At 39.0% G+C, this 22000-nt stretch overlaps 1 protein-coding gene across 1 annotated transcript in view; it reads right to left on the bottom strand.

Annotated features, from left to right (window-relative positions):
- The window catches only part of PPP4R4 (protein phosphatase 4 regulatory subunit 4), a 74336-nt gene extending 53474 nt beyond the window's left edge, over nucleotides 1–20862 (bottom strand). The window contains exons 1-2 of the mRNA XM_075712712.1: nucleotides 20746–20862; nucleotides 20176–20249 (exon numbers count right to left, since the gene is read on the bottom strand). Of these exons, the coding sequence (XP_075568827.1) occupies nucleotides 20176–20249; nucleotides 20746–20862 (191 nt within the window). The remainder of the gene's footprint in view (nucleotides 1–20175; nucleotides 20250–20745) is intronic.
- Between the last annotated feature and the right edge of the window lie 1138 nt (nucleotides 20863–22000).

Below are 22000 nucleotides of genomic sequence, written 5' to 3'. Positions count from 1 at the left end.
AGCCATCAATATTAAAGCCTTTCATGTTCATGGCAGATTGCTCTCAGTATCACATAACTAATTCCAAAAAAGCTTTAAAGCAGAACTGAGAAATCTAGAGCTCCCAGAGTTGAAAAGGATCACAGGGTGGATGAGGTCCACAACTTCTTAGGACACAACTTGCAAGGTGCATACCTTCATATTATACAGCAATAATGCAAGAGGTCAAGGTAACTCGGAAAAGCTATTTAATTGAAAATTTTATTCATGTTGTATCAAGATGGAAGAAATCCTAACTGCTAAAAAATGGAACCAAAATGAAACCCTTTATCCATCAGATATTTAAAGGGGAGTATTTCCCTTTAAAACAAAAATGCTTAGTATCTGGCTTGCTGCCAATTAAGAATGTGAAGCAGGAGGCATCTCAACACCTACACAGCCTGTAATTTTCCAACTGCAGAAGATTTTTTCTCCTATTTCTACCAAAGAAGCTGCACCATAGATTTTCTTTAAATATTAAAGACTTCAGGATTATAGTGAACTATTGCTAAATACTCAGATTTAGACATTTTTGTACTAATAAATATATTAAAATAAATGCTAAATCTTTTTCTTCAGTCACAGTAAGCTCAATGTAATGAAGGTGCTATTCCTTTATTAACAGTGCTAACTATAGAAGAACTCAACAGAGCCCTATACTTAGAAGCAATTTAGCTCAACCTCTTTTGTGCAAGCAAAATCCACATAGATGGTATCATTTAAATATAAAACTTCAGGACTCATCTTCTGAGTTCATCCGACAGGAGATCCCAGTGACTTTACAATGCTGGGAATCCTCAACCAGGGGGAAAAGCTCTCACACCTGAACACTTCTGCCCTCATACTCACTGCCTCTGCAACACCAGCTGCTCACTGCCAGCCAGCGATACCAGAGCTGGTGTTGCTACAAGGCTCATTGAAGAGCTGATACTTCTCAAGAGCAAGTGCAGCACTAAGCCTCTCCCTCTAGCCTCTGTATTTTTTACTTGGTTTTTCTACCCTCATAAAATGAAGTCTACATTATCTTTGGGACTGACTTGAGACTGGAGCAAATCCTCCTAGAAACCATTTACAAACATACAAAGGACAAAAGAAAGTGACGGAGTAGGCAGCCTGGAGTTGTGAAGGGGAAAACATGCCTGACCAACCAACTTGACAGCCTTCTACAAGATCACTGGCTTAGATAGTGGAAGTTGTTTATCGTATTTTAGCAAGGCTTTTGACACCAATATTCTTATAAATAAATTGATGAGGTACAAGCTAGGTAAATAGAAAGTGGTGTGGACTGAAAACTGGCTGAACTATCGAGCTTAATGGATTGTGATCAGTGGCAAGGCAGCCAGCTGGAAGCCAGCCACGAGTGGTTTACCTCAGGGGTCTACACTGGGGGCAATACTGTTGAACATCTTCATTAATGACCTGGATGATGGAACAGAATGCATCCTCGGGTAGTATGCAGATAACACAAAACCAGGAGGAGGGGTTGATAGACCAGATGGTTGTGCTGCCTCAACAAGCTGGAGAAACAAACCAACAGGGATCTTAGGAAGTTCAACAATGCGAAATGCAAGCCCTGCAGCTGTGGAGGAACAACCCCATGCACCAGTACAGGCTGGGGGCCAGCCAACTGGAAAGTAGCTTGGCAGGAAAGGACCTGGAGGTTCCAACGGACACCAAGCTGACCAGGAGCCAGCAATGTGTCCTTGTGGCAAAGGCAGCTGACAGCATCCTGGGCTGCACTAGGAAAAGCAGCAGCAGCAGCTCAAGGGAGCCGATTATTCTTCTCTATTCAGCACAAGAAACTCATAGTCAGACAGAAGCAAGTCCATCAAAGCACCACTAAAATGATTATGAGATTACAGCACCTAATATTTGAGCAGAAGCTTAGACAACAGGGATTTTTAGTCTCGAGAAAAGAAGGCTTGGGGTCCTTATTTAATATGTATAAAATCTGATGTGAGGCAGTAAAGATGACTGAAGCAGATTCTTCCCAGTGGCACCCAGGATGAGAGAGGATGAGAGGCAATTTCAATACACAGGAAATTGCACTTAAACCCTAAAAAAAAGCTCTTCTAAGACAGAGTGCTCAAACATTGGAATGAATTGCCCAGACAGGTGGTAGACTCTCCAACCTTAGGATGCAAAATCCCGAGTTCAGGACAAGAGCTTGAATATATTGTTCTAATTGACACTGCTTTGAGCAGGGAGATGGACTAGATGATCTCCAGAGGTCCCTTCCCACCACAACTATACTATGATTCTATGATTATATTCAGGATAGGTGTTTCCAGGTTTGCAAACTTTCAGCAAGCTCAAGGAAGACAGTAAGATTTCTTACAGTTAAAATAACTACTTCAAATGGATGCTTAAAAATTCAATTTGAGTTTAATTTTTAAAGCATTTTTAGAAACAGATTCTGCAAAATAAGAACAAAACAGTTCAAAAAGTCCCTGGTTACCCAGTTAGGAACATTTTTATCTGGAAAGGCACTGAAGGACTACAGCTCCTTCTACAGTATGAAGAAAGATTAGTCACTGAATGTTCCACAAAAGAATATTACCACAAAGGAGTTTGAAAAAGAGAAGATAATATTACATCTCTCTCTCTCCTTCATTTGCACTAGCCTGCAAAACACAATGACAGGAGCAGAATACAGCACTGTAAAGATGACTGAGGTACAAAGTTTACCCAGGCTCTACCTAAAGCACTGTGTTTACGAATGGACTTTTCTTTAACACTGGGGCTAACTGTAACAGTTCACCAAAAATTATTTGCTAAATAGTCATTGTTGAATCAACCACTGAAGTCTGTGCTTTGTGCAACTTAGTTTTACAAAGCTAGAAGTTCTGATGGATGGCTGCAGGGGATTACAGTGATAACATCCCGTAAGTGACACTATTTTCAGTGCAAGATTCCAAAATGCTTTGTATTGGCCTAAATCTGCATTTCTTGAAAACGGAAGTAAAAATTTACCAACTTCAATGAGTGAGGGATTAGAATAACATGATAAAAAATGAATCAAGTATTCAATAACTAATTAGGTAATAGGAAAAAGAAATTCACAAAGAACATTGTCAAACATTGAAAAAGGGTGCCCAGAGGCTGGGGGATCCTTGGAGACATTCAAAACTCATCTGGACAATGTCTTGAGCAACCTGATCTAACACCAAATTACATTAGACTTGGCACTTGGCCCTGCTTTGAGCCAGGCATTGGAGCAAATGACCTCCAGAGGTCCCCAACCACCTAAACTATTCTGTGACTATGATTCGTAAATCCTAAACTTAATTTCCTTTTTATATAAAAGTTGCGTATCTGACAGGATTTATCCTATTCAGAATGATTCAATACCAATTCTCCTTCCAGGATTTCTGTTCTCCAAGGCAAACTACAAATCCAGATAAATATTTCTGTCAATAACATAAAAGTGCTTGGCCCATACGACTTTCTTAGAGAATCTTTTATTGTGAAGATTTTTATATAGCAATCTTTCCTATGCAGATGGGGAGACACAGACTTAAAATTTATTAAACTGTATTCTATGTATCACTCTTGCTAAGTAAAAATAACACTTTTACAAGTTTTATTTTTTAATTTTATCTTTGAATGTATAATTTCAGGTTTTTGGTAACAAAAAGGGGAAAAAATTCTAGAACGTAGAAAAATGTCTTGAAATCACAAATATTGATGAGTGATTTTAAGACTAATTTTCATTTTATTTCAAGGTGAATACTCCTTTGATAAAATACAACCTGGTACTTTTACAGAAAGTACAGTCCTTTCTTAACACTGGTGTAAAGCAGTAACATGTATGCTTACATTTTAAGTACACTTCTGTAAACATAAATTATATAACACGAGTGTGTGAACATCTATTTTACATATATTGTAATAAGTATATTATAAACAGACCCAGTCCCATGCAAGGGTCTGTCAAATAACTTCCTTTAAGAGCCTCAGTTGAACAAAGACTGAGAAGCATGAGCTGTACAAATATTAACACAGTCCTGAAACTATGTACTACAAGGGAGATTTTACAGACCGTCCGTCAGTGCCGTACAAAATTGTTTGTACATGATCCTCTACCATGTTGCAAATGACAAATAAAAGTATCTGGAATCAAAATGATGTTGTATCTGATAAATTGCCCTACAATTTGAAACTGCAAAGATACATGAGATATTTGGGATATAGCTTTAAAATCAGATATCTGATGTATCAAACTGCTTACATTTCTGGCATTGTACAGTAACTGCTAAAAGAAGAGGCTTGCTTCTCAAGAAAGCTAGTACAAGAATTTAAAAAACATTACTCATTTAGACACACACATATACATAACTACAGACCTATGTATCATATTAACTATTTTATATATTATAACTCAATCTTATGTATTAAAATACAGTATGAGAGCTCCTAAGCTGTATGCTGCACCTTCTTCACTGTCAGAACACCTTTTGAAGACCACAGTTAGCTGGGCACCACAGGTAACAACCTTAAAACTAATTTAAATTGTCCTAGAAGCCAATGGCCTTTTTCTGTATGTACTAATACACTACAACATGTATGTATGCAAGCCTTCATATATATTACATTTATGATAATATGCAAGATTTTAGAATAGGGATATAAATCACACTGTAACTAAGTCCAAGACTGTGATGGGGCCAAAGAAGAATTAAGCAGCTTTGTCCTTTAACCCTTTCCTCCCTCCCTCTGTTACCTGTCTAGCCAGAGCAAATAAAGAGAAGAAACTTTATTTTCAGGCTTCTATAATTTTGCTGAAAATAAGATAGACTAAAATTAATCTGAAAATGTAACACTGATTAATATCAATTTTCAAGAAGTCAAAAGTCCTGATAATATCACAGTATGAACATCTCCTTGCAATTGACATTGTAACCATTTTCTATTAAAATCTCATTTTCAAAACCACTTTCTCATCCTGATCTTGTACTTCAGATATATGTGCCCATGGTCATTTTACAGCACATCTGAATAAAATCTACATGATCTGTATATTAAATAAAGAAGAAATTAATCTGATCTTAGTACATATCTGAACACGCACCACTACACATGAAACTTCTAGTGCAATAAAAGTAAGAATGGAAAACCCAGTTGTAGCTGCACAATAGTTTTGTATTCATAGTAACCTTGTTTACCAGGATCAGCTTGGTCAACTGAAGTTTCTTATTTCTGTTTCCTTGCTGAACAACTGTCAAAGAGAGAAAGGATTTCTAATTCATACAACTACTCCTTTCCGTTCCTAAGCCAAAACAAATATACTATAATGACACAGTAACTTCATTCTTCCTAATATCATCAGTTTCTGTGAGTTTAGACACTAATTACTATGAGGAAACATTAAGCTTTTCTCCCTTGAATTTTAAGAAAAGTTTCAAGAATATAAAAAGAGCCTCAAAGGATCCCATTTTTCCTCTCAAATATTACCCCAGTATCAATTGTACTATATCCTAGAAGACAAGTGTTTCCTCTTCCTTAAATGACTTAGAACACATACTGTATTTGTATGGTCTCTAGGTAGAATTCATCTTGATCTTTTTTATTTTGAGTCTAAATTTTAAAAGTAAACACAGTCTTCTCACTCCAAGATCAAGATAATGCAATTTCCAATTCCTAGGTAATATAGCAAAAATGAGCTAGTAGCTGATATAATTTTTCCCTCTGCCCAGTCCTCATTTACTGACTTAAAATTTATAATTTTCACTTTCAACAAGATTTGTCATTTCACAGCATGAATGATAGGACATAAGAAGTCTTCTGAAAAAGTACAAGGCCTGTAATTTTTCCACACAGAAAGTGAGGAAAAAAAAGAAATCACAGATGCTAACCAAATTCTAGAAGGGTAAATTACTTTTGCTGACCTAAATTTATCTTATAGTCTAATTTAGAAACAGGATCTCTTTTCATTCTCCAGTCTTATTTTTTGTATCAGTATATTTCATCCACAGAGTTAGCTATTTGTGGCATGAAAGAGATGAATACTTCAAATGACCTCACAAGTACTCAAATCTACTTAAGAGTCGTCTTCAACTCATGGGTCTTAGAAGTGTGGGGCATTATACACAATAGGTTCAAAAGCTCCCACTTTATTACTTATCTGTGTGTCTTTCTAACGTGCACTCTCATCCTTTCTGACCATAACATATTCCATATTGTATCAGTTCCATTTTTTTTTTCATGACAACTCTAATCTAATAGTTGTGGAAGTTGATGAGAATCTTCTCAGAAATATTTAAAGGTTCTTGATCCAGAAAGCAGTATCCGTACATTTCAACCTCTCCTTTAGAAAATGGACTCACAGGTCTAAAAAACTTTTTTCAAGATGTATTGACAGCTCTAACAGAAGATAATCACTTCCCTTCACCTCAACCCTTGCTATAAGTCTCTTCAATCATTTAAAACAGAACTATGTTATATTAATTCCATTGGAAAAAACTCTGCATACCATTAGGAAAAGCCCTAGGTTTTTGGGGTTAGGTTAGGAAAGGTTAGGAAAGCAACTGTTACTGGCCTATTTGTCTATATCTGCACTGCTTCATAAAAAAACCTTTTCTGTATAAGCAAGAGTTTGTTTTATACTGAAGACCATGATAAAAGCCTGAAATAACCATAACCTTCTAACACTTAAAGATGACTTTGAATCATCTTCCAAAAAAATCACACTTTTAGAATAGGCCTGTAAGATCCAGAACAACAAAATCTAAGTTGCTGCATCAACCACTGTAACATAGACAAATGGTACATAAAACATACTTTGTACACGAGTTGACCATCCATTTTCAAAATCATACAGACTGGATCAAAAGAAAATGCAAATGTAAAAGATCAGTAGAGACACTGTAAAGAACGCTGAGTACAGAATGAAAGTACAGTGTATGAGTACAGTGAATGAATGAAAAGCCACAAGGAAAAGAAAAATAAAAAAGGGTAAATAGACTGAACCCAAGGGTTTGAAGCTATTGCTCACAGCATTTTCCCCCATATGCAAGAGAAATACATCTATGTATGTATAGAGATATTGTAAGTAGATTTATATAAAATAAACTGAACTCATGTTTCAATTGTTTATACATGCAAAATATATCTGAAATTTTAGAAACTCTTTTGAAGCTTTAGCTGTAGAAGCATATCTTTTTTCCCAACCAAGGACATCTGACTGACCTCAGAATGACTTCAAACAGTTAACACTAAATTTCTACCAAGTTATTGCTGTCATACTCAAAGGGCCTGGTGACTCAAAAGAAAAAAATAATTAGAAAATGAACACAAAACTATGAACTGCCTCCTCATATAAGCTAGCTTTTAGACAGCTCAGAAGTGGAAAGCCTTGCTTGTTAGCCTTCTGTTCATTATTCAAATATTTTCAAGTAGTATTGGACGTCTACTAAAGACTGCTGCAGTTACATGCATCAGCAATACTATGTCAAACAGCTAACTCTAGTGCTGTTTTCTCATCCATCAGAAGCAACCATAGATCAAAGGCAGCTTTCTGAGGTAAACATGCAAATCACTAAAAATTACTTCAATTCCAAGCTGTTGCCGATTCACGTTCTGTCAAACCAAAAAGTGCTTTCTTGATTCATGTTCACTTTGGAAAGTAGGATGAAATTCAGCTGCTAAATTAAAATGAAGAAAGAGTCAGAGTCATGTGTCTCAGAAATATATGAGATTTGTTCCATTGACGGCATACATCTTGGAGTGGACAGATATCAAACCAGATAATACAAGTAACGTAATAAACAAATGGAAGCGATGACACAAATCTTACAAATTTCCAGCTCTCTGGCAGAATAATTTCAAGCAGTAGACAAAAATTAGTATTATATATACAGATAATTCATCTGTATTTTATTTCCTGTTAACATCATTACAAGCACACCATCAGAATCCTCCTGCCTACCCAACTAGGTTTCGGTAATTATAATCCACATAACGTTCTCTACCTTCAAAATCACTACAATGATCTTAAACAGCCTTTTGTTAGACTATTTTTTCCTCACATACTCATATTTTAACTTACTTCTAATGGTACAATTATCCCCAAAAGAGTTTGACATTCTGCAATGGAAAGAATAAATAAAGCATTTACCAGTAATTCCACCCACATTTACTAAAATTAGTTCAGAATCATCTCTGGAAGAAAAGAATATCTTTCCTTTGAATGCATGTCAAATATGCTCAACTGCATAGATCCTTCACAGCATACCAATGTTAACCACCAGAATATCTGGCTTATCTATTTACTATGTTAGTATCAATATCTTTCTATGGAAGCAAAAGTAACATGGAAAAAGAAAAATTACAGTAAAAGGCAACCATTGATACAATACCATTTGCACGCCACTTTCTTCCCCCTGCTGGTTTGTTTGTTACTGAAAATGACCGGAATTAACTGATCACTAAAAGGTGTGGGACAGTAAATTTTTAGTCTAAACTCATTGTGGAATATTAACACAATGTATTATTTTCATGAATAATACTTTTATTAGGTACCTGATATGGCATCCATGCAAATGGATGGTAGAATTTACAGGTAGAATTTACCTTTAAAAAGAGCACACAGTGCTTAGAATATCAATGTCATTTCAGTGTATCCAGAACTCCAAAGTTCTGTATGAGTATCACAGGTCCAACACAGTTCCTACAGGTGTCACACAAACTACCTCAACTGGTATTCAGTGTGTGGTCTCCTGAAGATAGTGAGCTTAAGGCAAAGTACTTGCATCCTTCACCAAAAAGCAAGTAAAGCGAGTCATGAACACCTCAAATGACCTAACAAGTACTAAAATCTACTTAGAATCTTCCACTCATTTGTCTTATAGGTGTGAGGCATTATATACAATAGATCCAAAAGCTGCCACTTTCCAATTGTTCATTTGGAAAAAAAAAAAAAAAATCCTCCTCTCCATTTAATTGTGAAGATGAGGCACTGGAAAAGTAACTACTTAAAGCCTTCAGAATTGGCAATAAATAAGATACAAAGATCTGGATATTAATTTTATTGATCTCTCTACTCTCTAACACATCGCTTTCAAATAGGTGGGATGGTTCAAGTGATCAAAGCGCAAGAGTATTTATCTGCCCTTAAGGGTTGTTTTTCCCATACCAGTATGCACCTAATCATTTATTACAAACTCATGGTGCAAGTATTTTCTTCATGTATAATGCAACAGGCATGCAAGGTTCAAAAGAATTTACAAGTAACCCTTAAAGTGCACTTACAGTTGGGCTTACATGGTGATACGAATAAGAGGAAATAGACATACTCTTGGGTTAAAACCTGTACTAAAGAAGCAGGTTAATTTTAAGTAGTTGTCATTCTTTTCTCCACTGATTTAGTGGTTAGCACCTGATGCAGTTCTAAAAAGCAAAAATAAAAATAAATCTTGTGCTGAAGACTATATCCTGAATAATTTCTAGCTCCCAAAATGGCTGAAAAATAGGTATCCTAATGCTTAGCTTTTAAATGAAATTACATAAAGGAGATTAACTGTTTATAAGAGAAGAATTTTGGTGCAAGCAGCAACGAGGCTGTGACTCATGTTTTGCTATTTAATATGGACATAAATCCTCCTCCTCAAAAAGCTCAGTTACAATTTCAGCAGTGAAAATGGCATCTTTTCTGTTTCTCCCTTTAAAGCCAGCATTTTTATATCTAGGCTTGCACAACAACGTAAGTAATATTACCATGTAAATATGTATATTAAAGCAGATGCCCTTTGCATTTCTCTTTTACACGTTTATTCTGTCAGAGACAATATAATCAATTCATATTCACAACAAAAACATAGTTAGCATTTTTAAAGCATTTCTTTACTGTCCCTAGTATAGCCTTCTCAATACACTCTTGGGAAGAGAAGTTACCAAGCAATTTCACTGGGGGGGCGCGGGGAGGGTAGAAAAAGAAATAAAAAAGAGACTATATACTACTTCAGAAAGTCAGACCACAAGCTGGTCAGCTGCACTTCTCATGCAGCACAGGCAAACAGTAAATCATCCTATTTTGCAGACATAACCCCTTGCAAGCAAAATGTATTGGTATTACTGAGTGCAACAGTGCTTCTCCTACTGTGCATCTCTGTTTATATCAATTGAGTTATCAATACTTTGACCCAGCTTGAATCTAACTTTCTTGCTCTTCTCCAGCTGGTAAAGAGAAGTGTGTTGGAGTTATACAGGCAGCTTTGAACAACTTCTATTTAATCTTAGCATAAACTGATGGTTCCAGTGCTTAATGTTGTTCTTTGTTGTTCCACAATAGTCATTGGGGGGGAAAGCTAATTGATACCTACCCAAATTAATTCACTGTTTTTACTTCAAGAAATGTGGACTCAAAGCTTTTCACTAGGGGCATAATTGACAATTTGTATGCAAGCTATTCTCATAAGCAAAAAAAAAGGGGCTCGAAGACTTTCTGCTTATACCCTTCCCCACACTCCCGGACTGCCACAGAAAACCCTGTAGCAACTTTTGCAATTTTATTTGAAGTTACAGTGCATTTCCATTTAAAAAAATGAAAACAAATTATACCATTCTGATTTAAGATACACTGAGGAAAGAAAAAAAAAAAAACACACACCTGTGGGTTTTTTTTCACAATCAAGTGTAATATTTAACTTTAAAAACCTATGAGGAAAATGCATTGAGAAAAAATGTCTGTATTGATCTCTTTGCAAAGCCAGAAGAATTACCTTAAAACTGGACAATTACTGAAAAATGGATAAGGACGAGAAAAATGGATAAATTACCTTTTTTTTTTTCCCCATTAGAAAGAATGTAAGACTACGCTCTTTGAGGCTTCAGTCTTTCTTCATAATTATACATTATTTGGTGATGCTGGTCACCTTTATTTATATAATCTTATAGAAAATGTAAATTTTAAAAAATGTCTGAAGACCTACAGATACCTTCCCGGCTACTCTAAGTAGATAAAGTCAATAAAACAAGACCCCTAGTTACTATACTGAGCTTGGGCTCATACACACTTAAAATGATGCAGTTCCATTCAAATCAGTTCATCTATCCCTGCTTGCACACAGCCTGCATCTGACTTTCTTACGCTACAGTAAATTTAAGAACAGTAGAAGAACAGGGAAGTAGGAATTACAGAGAAACACTGGGACTAAAAATCACACTGTAGCACGTTTCTGTAAACAGAGAGTGGGTAATTTTGGAATTATACAATGACTAAGAAGTATTGTCTGTCCATAGAGCCTGTTAGGAAAGGGGTAGGTATCTAAAATCCATTAGTAAGGGGTAGATAGGCAAGTTGTTTCCAACAATAGTTAACAAGTTCACGAAAGCACAGCAATTCCCCTCAGTCCTGCTGTGAATTGATACAACTGACAAGGAATGACTCAGCTAATCTGCACATGAGAGTTGTACACATTTTCAGAACCCACAGCCATGCAACAACATGGAATAAAGAAAACTGCTCCTGAAACAACTGCTACCAAGATACGGAGGAATGTATCCAGAGCCTGATATTTTTATTCCTTAACATTAACCCCTCGTAGGGTAATGCTTTGCAAAAAGAAACATGCAGAAACATTTATTTGAATGCAAAAGCCGCTAAAAGGTAGAATTTAAATAAGAATATCTGCATCATCAAGGGTCCATTCAAATAATAACATGGATATGGAATACCTGGTACATTTTCCTGCTTGTATAAAAGTATCAGGCAGAGGCAATAAAGCATGCCTCAGACAGATCTATCTAAGAGATCTAGCAGAAGTTTCCAAGTGGTTCTTTGTCTCTTTTCTCATTCTGTTTTATTATGACTCATAAAGCAGAAAGACATTTTTCTTCCGTAGACCGGGATGTTCATCTGATAGGCTATAGGGAATTAACAGTCAATGGGAAAGACTCCATCTTGTCAAAAAAATGTCTCCATGAGACCAGCAAGGTTATTCATGGAGAGAGGAGCGACCTCAAGAACTGCAGTGAATGTGATAGCCATGTAAAACTAGTTTTAACAGACTCTGGCATTAGAGTTAGAGAACCCTTATTTTCAAAGCCTGCAAAGGATACTGTTACTGTTCAGACTGGACAGACCCATACACAACCTGATCTAGGAAGGTAATTATACATTTAATGGGGTGGGGGGTGGAATCAAGATGTAAGAATGCCAGTGACATGGTAATTCTCAAAGTGTGAGTTTCAAGAACAACTCAAGTAAGTAGCATTCCCATCACTATCATGTCCAAATGAAAAGATTCTTGCTACTTTTGTATCACTAGCCTATCTTTAAAAATCTTTCCCTGAGGGCATAACTCTGCCTTTGGCTAGAGATGCCACTTTTGGCATCAGTTTTGGAATCTGAAGCAACCTTCTTTTTCAGGCACAGAGTCCTATAACTGTGCATAATTTAAACAGAAATCCTCACTACAGAAATCACTTCCAATTTCCTTTTCAGTTTGTCTTCAAGACCTAAAGAGAACTTTTCTTACACAAAAAGCTGCCCCTGAAAGATTAAATAAGACGCCCCTACCAAAGCAGAACTTCTCAATGAATAATGGAGACCTTGAATTGCTCAAGAATTGTCTACATTCCCATTCTGTTTTCCTGGTGTAAAAATTTCTGTTTAAGTGATGAAATAATCCTGGTTTCTTTCATGTGACATAAAGCTTTGGGCTCTGAGGCTTAATAAAGATCCAGTATAACTTTACCACAGTGTTGGCATTTAGACTACCAGCTGGTGGAACAAAGACAAAAACATTAATATTGCTAAAGTGAACTCTAAAAATAACAAAATAAAACAGTTCTACAAGTATACCCCAGAGAACAGGATTAATATTAAATCTCAGTGAAGATACTTCTTGTCTCATTCCAAATTATTCCTGTCATAGCATATCAGCTGAGGCACAGCCACAGGCCCAAGCCTGCAGTCCTAGTTCCTGAAGTCCTAGTTCCTGAAGTCCTTAAATTATAATCAGAATTTCACCTCAATACAACAACCCCCCTTCACATAAAGTTTACAAAGCACAGCAATGTGAGCCAATACATAATGGAGTGTTATCTGCCTTGCTTTGTGGAGATGCAGAGAAGTATCTGAAAGAGCTCCAAATGTAAAAATATGTGGTGTGTCAGCACTAAGAATCATTATTCTGAAGAGTCTCAGAGTAGTCAGATTTTTGGGGCAGGTAATGGTGCATGCTACTATCCTGATACTCACAAAACTGAAATGTCTACTACTGCTTTTTAGGGAAGAGTAGCTGGACCAGTACTAACTGCTGCTGCTTCTCTCTGTCAGCAACAAATTAAGTAGAATCAGAGTACAGGGCCATGGAAGCATCACATCATGACATGTGAAGGGCTCCCTGTGCCTACAGCAAAGTAGTCCTCAAAACACCAGGAGTTTTCAAGAAATTCCGCTAGATACTTGATTCCGTCACTAGCATATGACATTCATTATATTACAGGGCACCATTGTGTGAAAGTGTTGTCAGACTTGCCATAAACGGACAGCTTGACCTACTCTTTGAGGAGTCTGTACATTTGATATATTCTAACACAAAACATTACATTTTCCCATCTACATCCTCAAGCAGTTTCCATTGGATGCATCTCCAGGTCCTGACAAACTAGTGCAATACTATTATCTCTTGCCAAACGAGGCAAAGGATACAAACATAAATTAGTAATATTGAGCAAGCATGAGGATAAAAGCTCCTTGCAAGTACAAAATGTTGTTATAAACACTTGGAGCTTTCTAAGGAAGGTGATATAAAAGAGAATTATTATACTTACACATTAATTACGTGCCATCTTAAAATGAACTGTGCAGCTGTTAAAGTTATTTGTTAAATGCCAGTGCTCATCTAAACAAAAACAAAACAAACTCGGCCTCCTGCTGGGCAACATGCTATTCCTGTATGGGATTTGTCATGTAGAAAGAAAGAAACATTGCAAATATTTAGGTGGGTATTCCTATGTAGATCTTTTCTAGGAGAGCATGTTAAGGTTTTCCCAGGGTAACAACAATTTTTGTAAGTTAAGAAAACCCACAGTTCTTTCAACTGTGTTTACTATTAAAAAAGGCATCCACACAGCTGCCTAGTTTCTCCGTATGTGGTGGTCATGCACAAAGATGCTCTGAAACATAAATATAATTGACATCTCCAGAGGACAATTTGACAATGCATAAGGAAGAGCTACCACTGATCTCACTCATCGCAGCTCTCATGTAGACTTCCAGAAGTCCATTTAATGTCAAAGGGCTCATTAAATACACTGCAGCTGATACTTCATACTCTCATCATTTCAACCAGTATTTGACTTCACAGATTCAAAGTACAGATTCAAGATTAGCGTAACCTGAACTAAGTCTGTTCTGCTATTGAGGAGAGTAATCTACCAGCTGTGACATCTTCTCTGCTCATGCTCCCGCTTATAGTAGCACAAGCAGTCATGCAGTTGCACATTTTGTTGGAAGCAAGTACCTGAAAAATTTGTTAGAATTAGCATCAGCTCCTTAATCTGACCGCAACTGCATGGTGCAAATGTATCAGAACATGCAGTCATGTAAGGAAAGGAGAGAAGAGCTACTCTCTCTGATACAGGAAGAGCTTCATTCAGCTTAATTTGACTGTGAAACCATACACCAGGAAACCTTAGCTTCATGAATACCATAAGCCAGCCAAACATAGTACTAAGTCTCAAAGCCATTTGACCCACTCCCAAGCCCTGTTCCCATGCTGCTGCTGCACACCTCTTGTGCTGGCACAGGGCTTTTTTCAGGTGCACGAAGTCCTGGATCACACAGTTGATCTGTTTTAAAACTAACCATTATTTTCACGGTTTGACTTAGATAAATTCCCCAACGTGCTGTGCACGCACAAAGACAAACACTGCACAAACGCTAGAATAGGGAGAGGACTGGCACTGCCATCTCCCTGCACTGACCGTGGCCTGAGAAAGAAAACAGAAATGAAGATTTTTCTCTCTTTATTTTTTTTTTGAGGTTTCTCAGAGCACTATATTAACACTGCTCTGTATATTTTCAGCTGGTTCCTCAGCTGCAGTTTCAACTCAGCAAATATGATCAACAGAAGTATTTGCACAAATCTAAATTTTAATAAAAATATGTGACTTAGCATTATTTCAGAATATTACAGGTACACCTTTCACTTGAAGGTGAAAGAATCAATTTCATATACGTTAATTTATTTGCATAACAGAGTCAAGGTCAAGCAAATAATCTGTCCATCCAACTAAGGGAATCAGGAATGAAAGTTTTATAAAATTTAAGTTGTAATTTACAAAACAAAAGACACTATTAAATTATGCCGCGGGGGGGGGGGGGGGGGGGGGGGGGGGAGGTGTCAAAAAAAAAGAAGAAATACTTTTTATGTTAGTATTTATAGCTTGCCAGCACAGTTGGAAGAATTATTTTCCAAGGTGCTTAGCATGACAGCTGGATCTTTCAGTATACTATGTATGCATCAGGATGATAAATTCAGAAGCTGTATAATCTGACTAGAGTAGCCAGTTCTCACGATTATGTAACAAAAAAATTTCACACAAGGTTTATATTAGAAAAGCTGCTCCTAAAGGTACATTTAAATGAAAGCTTTCATTTAAATTCAAAGGTGAGTTGCCTGCACCTACAGAGAAAAAAATCTCCAAAACTAACACGATGAAGACTAAAAACTAAAAGGAAAATAAAAACTGCCAGAAAAAAAATCTTTTAAAGAGTAATGGTTTTGACACAATTAACAACATATACCGTGTAAAAAGATGTTTAGAATTTGAGAATACTCTAGCTAATCAAAGATGGCTACAATAAAGTACAACTTTTTTTTTTAAGACATGCTAAGTTTATAGGCATTGAATTCTTTCCAATCTAGATAAAGAATCTATTGTGTCTTCAAAAACTGTGCTAAATGTTTTGGAGGGGCATTGTGTTGTTTCCTGAACTGAGAGATAGGATCACTCCAAAACCAAAGTACAGTATGTACCCAAAAGGGTGAATAATTCAATCTTCCACCTTGATAACTCATTATTACCCTGTTATTTTGAGTATGACAGAAATGTCAAGGCCTGGAAGCTTTAACACTAAGCAGGCACAATAAACAAAAAGTAGCTGAATACGAAATAATACAGTACACACAACAATGTAAAAACCCCTCGGGAAATCTATCAGAAAAGTCCTCAGAAAACAAACCATGCTACAGCGTGCATGCCAGTAAGCATCCTTGTATCCAAACCAGATTCACATCAGGCAAAGAATACATATTTTGCTATTGGCTGTATGCCATAAAAGGGTGAGCTACAGTAAGACAAATAAAAATAAGTAGTAAGATCAATGAAACATCAGCAAACATGGAAACTAAGACTACAGGCAAAAGTTCATAGCAGGAATAAAAATTACTGTCCCCGAGCTGCTTATTGCCACTGTCCTGGTAGAGGTCAGGATGCCTTGAAGTGGAATGCAAATTATTCGGTAGCTTCAGTGAAAAGTCTGGCAGCTTGTCTCAATCTGCTGGCAGTTTTATGATAAACCATCAATCTTGACACTGACATGGTTGAGATGCACGTAGCTATTTTGTTCTCCTTGTTCTTCTGTTAGGCCAGCAACATCCAAAATACAGTCAGAATACAGGTCTTCAGTGATTCCAGTTAGACCCTCCAGAAATCCCCAAGCACTCAGGCTGAAGCTCTAAAACACAGATCCTAGACGCTCAGATGCCTCTCCCCCTTTAGAAGATTTTGACTTCCATGGCAAGTTCATAAACATCCCTGACAACCCGGTCTAAGGAAGCCCAGTTCCTCAACCAGAATCACAGTTAATTGAGATTACAGCAAATGACAGTCCAATTTGCTGCTGCATTCTTATTGAATTAGAATTTGCTCAGTCTAATTGCAGAATGTTACCTAATTAAAACTGAGCAACAAAGATCTAAAGCTGAAGTTCACCCATGCTTATGTCATATTAAAGTGACTCTGGCCACCAGGAGAGCTACTGAGTCCTTTCCTTTTGCTTGCACAACTGTTTCTGCATCCACATGATGAGACAAATCAAGGAATTAATGTAGCTGAAAACTAATCTGACCAAAAATGATCAGCTTTAGCTAGATCATCTTGTCAATCTACCTCATTATATAGTTACCTGAAGTACTGGCAGAAAAGGGGAGACTGAAAGCAAAGTCATCCCCTAAAAATAATTAAATACATATATATAAAAAAAAAAACTTGTTAGGATTATCAAAATTACAATTAGCACTTTAGAATGTAAAACCAAACTATGATAGGTAACAACAGAAAACCAATTAAAATGAAGCCACATTCCCGTGAAAGTGAGGCTTCAAACAGGATTAATGTGTTAATGTACTCACTGTATGCTAAGAACATTTGTAGACATATATTTATGTCATACTTATGAGAAGACAACGAACCGAAATTTACAAAATCTATGACAATACATCATGGCTAGATACAGACAGACAAGACATTGCAGAAATACAAAATAATCATTAGATGGATACAAATACATAATAGATGAGCGAAACAAATAACTTTACAATATCAAGAAGTAAACAAGCATGCCAGAAACTCCATAGTATTACTGCTAAATGAGAAATAATACAAGAGCTGAAAAAAAGAAGAATGAACTGATGAAACTGATGAGAGTTGGGAAATTAATACCTCCTCACATACACAGTATAGCAAGAATCAGTTACGGGGGGGGGGGGGGGGAGAGTGGGTGGGATGACAAAGAAAAAAAAAAAAACCCAAACCAAACAAAAAACACTATTCAGGGACAAAAAAAACTTAGACAGTAAAAGTCTTTACTATTCTCTCCAACTAGGATGTCCATGTACCTGTTTTCAGACAACAGTAGAAGACTTCAGAAGCAGTGATCTAGAAAAAGCAAGTATCTACTAAACATATATCTCTGCATATAAGCAGACCGGAGTATCCAAGTTCAAGGGTGGGGAGGAGAAGTTGATGGCAGGTTTTGGAGGGAAGAAAGTGGCTGGGCTTTTTTGTTCAGAATGAAAGCCAGTAAAACGTGAGGACTCTTTGGACTTTCACAGAAAATAATTACTAAACATTAGCTTTGCTGTATCATACAAAGGTTTCACTCAGTATTAGTCAGCTCCACGTACTGTACAAGCAACACTAAAGATATCCTCCTCAGTAAATTAAAAATCTCCAACTTGCAGATTAGGGTTACATAAATAAGTGACAATATAAAAGACAATGTGATACAACATTAAGTATCTTGATACTACCTGTAGATATTTAAGCTAAGACATTTGCTTTCTATTATTGTTCTTGCATATTTTTTAATGTATTTCGAGATAGCATCATCTTTTCCCAATGGAGCACAACACAGACATCATTAACAATTCATTTCAATCTCACCAAAGCAATTTTTACAGTGGGATTTTCAGAAAAGGCAGTGTCTTTTTGGGTAACATCAAGGATAATCCCACATAAGGGACAACCTGAAGGGCAGCAAATAATGCATCTGTGTGAGAAAATGAGGCATGAAAAGACCAGACTGACATTACTGTCAAACAGGAACAGGCAGGGGTATTATAATATAATAGATTAAAAAATGCCAGACAAGCCAAAAATACATACCTTTGTACATTATATAAAGCATACTGCCTGTGTTACAGGCAGCTTTTCGATTCTGTTTGCTCATACTGCACTCAGTACAGGGAATGTAATATACTATTGAACAGCAAAGGCTTCCACTGGATTATTGTATTAACATACCTCAACAATCACAGCAAGTGATTGCCTTACAAAAAGCTTATCAAGCGGAGATGAAGCTACCTTTCAGTAATGAGGACAATGCAGAGGCAAAACCGAAAACTTCATCACAAGGAAAAAAATATGTCCCCAGAACAGCTGCTCAAGTAGAGAGAGAGCAGATGAAGATGTCAGGAGAAGTTCAAGGCCAGGTTGAAAAGCAATTAGTGAAAGATACAAAGTGGAACCTTTTACCCTTTAACAAGGCAATGATCCAGTAAAGACATATTGCTTGAAACATGATCTTTAATTGGGAAAAGAGCAAAGAAATTTGCTGCCACACAGGGAAAGAAAAAAAAAAAAAGTCAACTATGCTGATTGCTGTGAGGTAAAAACCAAAACTGATATGCATCCTTTGCAATGATATGTACCACATGCAAACTGTTTCCTCTGAATTTCCCTAGAGTCAACAGACTGCTTTGATTACAGGAACTATTAGCAAAGCAAGTTTTAAAATCCACTATTTAACAACGTTCAGTGTTAAAAAAACATAAACAAAATTCAGTATCAAAAGCAGTATCAGTGGACAAAAATGGTTACCTAAAAATAATGCCACATGCCCCAAAAAGAGAAAATTAAGGCACTGAGAATATGTACTCTAAACATTGAAGACAGGCATAGACTAGAAGAGCACTTAAAATAGCAGAATAAGCAAACTGAGAGGGAGCTGCAGCTGGTTCTCCAATTACTAGGTATTGTTTAAAAATGCATATTCAAATCAAAATCCTTCGGAACATTTGTACTCGCAAAGATGACTTACACAGTAGTTGAAAGATCTGTATTTTAAACTATCAAAATTTAAGTTATTCAAGTAGCTGCTAATAAATAAAGAACAGGAAGAAGTAGGTAAAATGAAAAACCAGAACACAGTGAAGTATTAATATAGTATCTTCTACAGTATTTCCTAAGGACAATAAAACTAATCTCTCAAGTCTTGTCTTCTGAAAGACAAGACATACACAGTATGCTTGAACAGCTCTGTTATCAGTCTGTGGTAACTGCTCATGCCTTAGAGTGAATATGAAGTCACTGGATGACTGGTGTTGTTAACGTTAACACTCAGGGAATCTTGCAAAATCGACTGCAGGGGAACAGAAGATGAAGTACAACTCAGCGTTGGTGAGGACCGTATTAGAAACTCAGAAAAGAAGTGTTTATACATGTACACAGGCATTCTATTCTATGCATTAAAAAAAAAAAAATTACAGCATGTATTTTTACCTTGTCTATACCTTTTAATGTAGCAGAAAGTAAAACACTACTACTGAAAGACAGAAAATAAAAGGAGTGAAGAGCAAAGCACTAAAAAAGCTGTATGTAAGCACGATGGTCAGCAATGTTTCACAGTAATATTTTAGGAAATACCTGAGTAGATAAACAGCCCTTTCAATATCACTGAGTTCTTCATCAACTGTCAATCTTTCTATTTCTTCGGGTGTCTGTCAAGCGTGAAATAGAGATTATGAGTTTACGATGCCTTACTATTTCCTAATTCTAATCTTCTTAAAACAACCCCTTCCTCCCCACATCCAGAGATAGTTTCATGGGTAACTTGCATGTAATCCTTGAAATCTCTAGCCAACACTTCAAATTCAATCAAATAAATCTTTCACCAGGAAAACATGGGATGTAAGAGAAGTACAGTTCCACATCAGACACTACCGCTATTAATCCCTTAAAGTATAAACAAGTCACATATAAATTAATCTAGAGACCTAAGTTAGTCCATTTTTTTTCCAGCTTAATATCCTTATACTGAAAATATTAAGTCCCTGCTATACAGAATTCGAGACTGTCTTCAGTCATTTCGGAATAAACAATTTGTAGTATCCTGGTGCTGTAAAAACAAACTGCCTGTTCCGTTAGCTGTGCATAAATAAACCAGACACAATTTCAAATGGATTTTAAAGCATCGTTCTGTTTTGGAGTATATACCTTCAGGCTCCTGCGTACTGGCCTCTCTATAATAGTTAGTTCCTGCAGGTCTTCTATGTATCCAAACAAATTGCTCTGACTAAAATCCATTTTGGAGAAGAAGATTATTGGATGCATGTAACAACTAACGCCTGTGGCAACCGATGCTCTCCCCGCGTCTCACATCGCACCGAAGGAGGCCGGACCGACGCCGCGCAACACCCCCTCCGAGGGCGCCAGCCGCCGGGAGGCCGCCGCCGCCGCCGCCGCCGCCAGCCTCGCCCGGGCGCACACACTGCGGCAGCGGCCGCCCGCCGCCGCTCGCCCCCGCCGAGCCTCCCGCCGGGAAACTTTCTCCGGCCCCGCCGCGCCGCTTGGCCCGGGCAGGCGCGGAGCGGGGCCGGCGCCCGCAGACCCTGGCGCCGGGAGGCCGGTGCGGCCGCCGGTTCCTCGGCGGGGGCGGGGGGGGCGAGTTTCGAGCCGAGTTTCCCCTCTTCGCGGGCCGCCCCCCGTCGGCGGGGCGGGGGGGCGCGGGGGCCGGGCTGCCTCCGGGCGCGGGGAGGGGGCGGCGGAGCCTCTCCGCGCTGTGCCCGGGCTGCGGGGGCTCGCTCCTCACCGGCGGGGCAGGGCGCGGAGCGGCGCCCCCCCCGCCACCGTGCCCGGGTGCCGCCTGTGCTTCTCCCGCCCCGGGAGGAGGGACGGTCGCTGCGGTGCAGTGACGCTCCCCGCCCCCGTCCCGCTCCCGCGGCGCAGCCCCCCAGGCGCCCTCCCCGGCAGCGCGGGGGCGAGCGCCGCGGCACCCGGGCCGGGACAGCCCCGCGGCCCGCACGGCGCCGGCACCCGCGGCGGGGCCGCCCCAGCACGGCCGAGCCCGGTCGCCGGGGCAACGCGGCGCCGCAGCGGCCTGCGCGGGGCCAAACGGCTCCCGCGCGCGGCAGCCTCCGAGCGCGCGGGGCGCGCCGCCGCCGCCCCCCCCCTCAGCGGCCGGTACCCGCGCGCGCGGGGCCGCGCCCCCCGGGGCGCTGCCGCCCGCCGCAGGGCCGGGCCCGCCGCCCCGCACCGCCCAGCCCAGCCCGCCCCGCCGGGCTCCTGCCGGGCCCGCCGCCCCGCACCGCCCAGCCGAGCCCGCCCCCCCCGCACCGCCGGGCCCCTCTCCCAGAGCTGCGGCCGCCCGCGGGCCTCTCCTCCCACAGCTGCGGCCTCCCGCGGGGCGCTCCTCGTCCGCTGCCGCCGTCCCCTCAGCTCGGGTAGCGTCCCTTCCCCGCTGTCCGAGGCC

This window comes from Pelecanus crispus, chromosome 6 (genome assembly GCF_030463565.1).
Source record: "Pelecanus crispus isolate bPelCri1 chromosome 6, bPelCri1.pri, whole genome shotgun sequence".
In the NCBI taxonomy this organism is placed as follows: Eukaryota; Metazoa; Chordata; class Aves; order Pelecaniformes; family Pelecanidae; genus Pelecanus; species Pelecanus crispus.
This window is presented reverse-complemented; position numbering and strand designations above follow the sequence as displayed.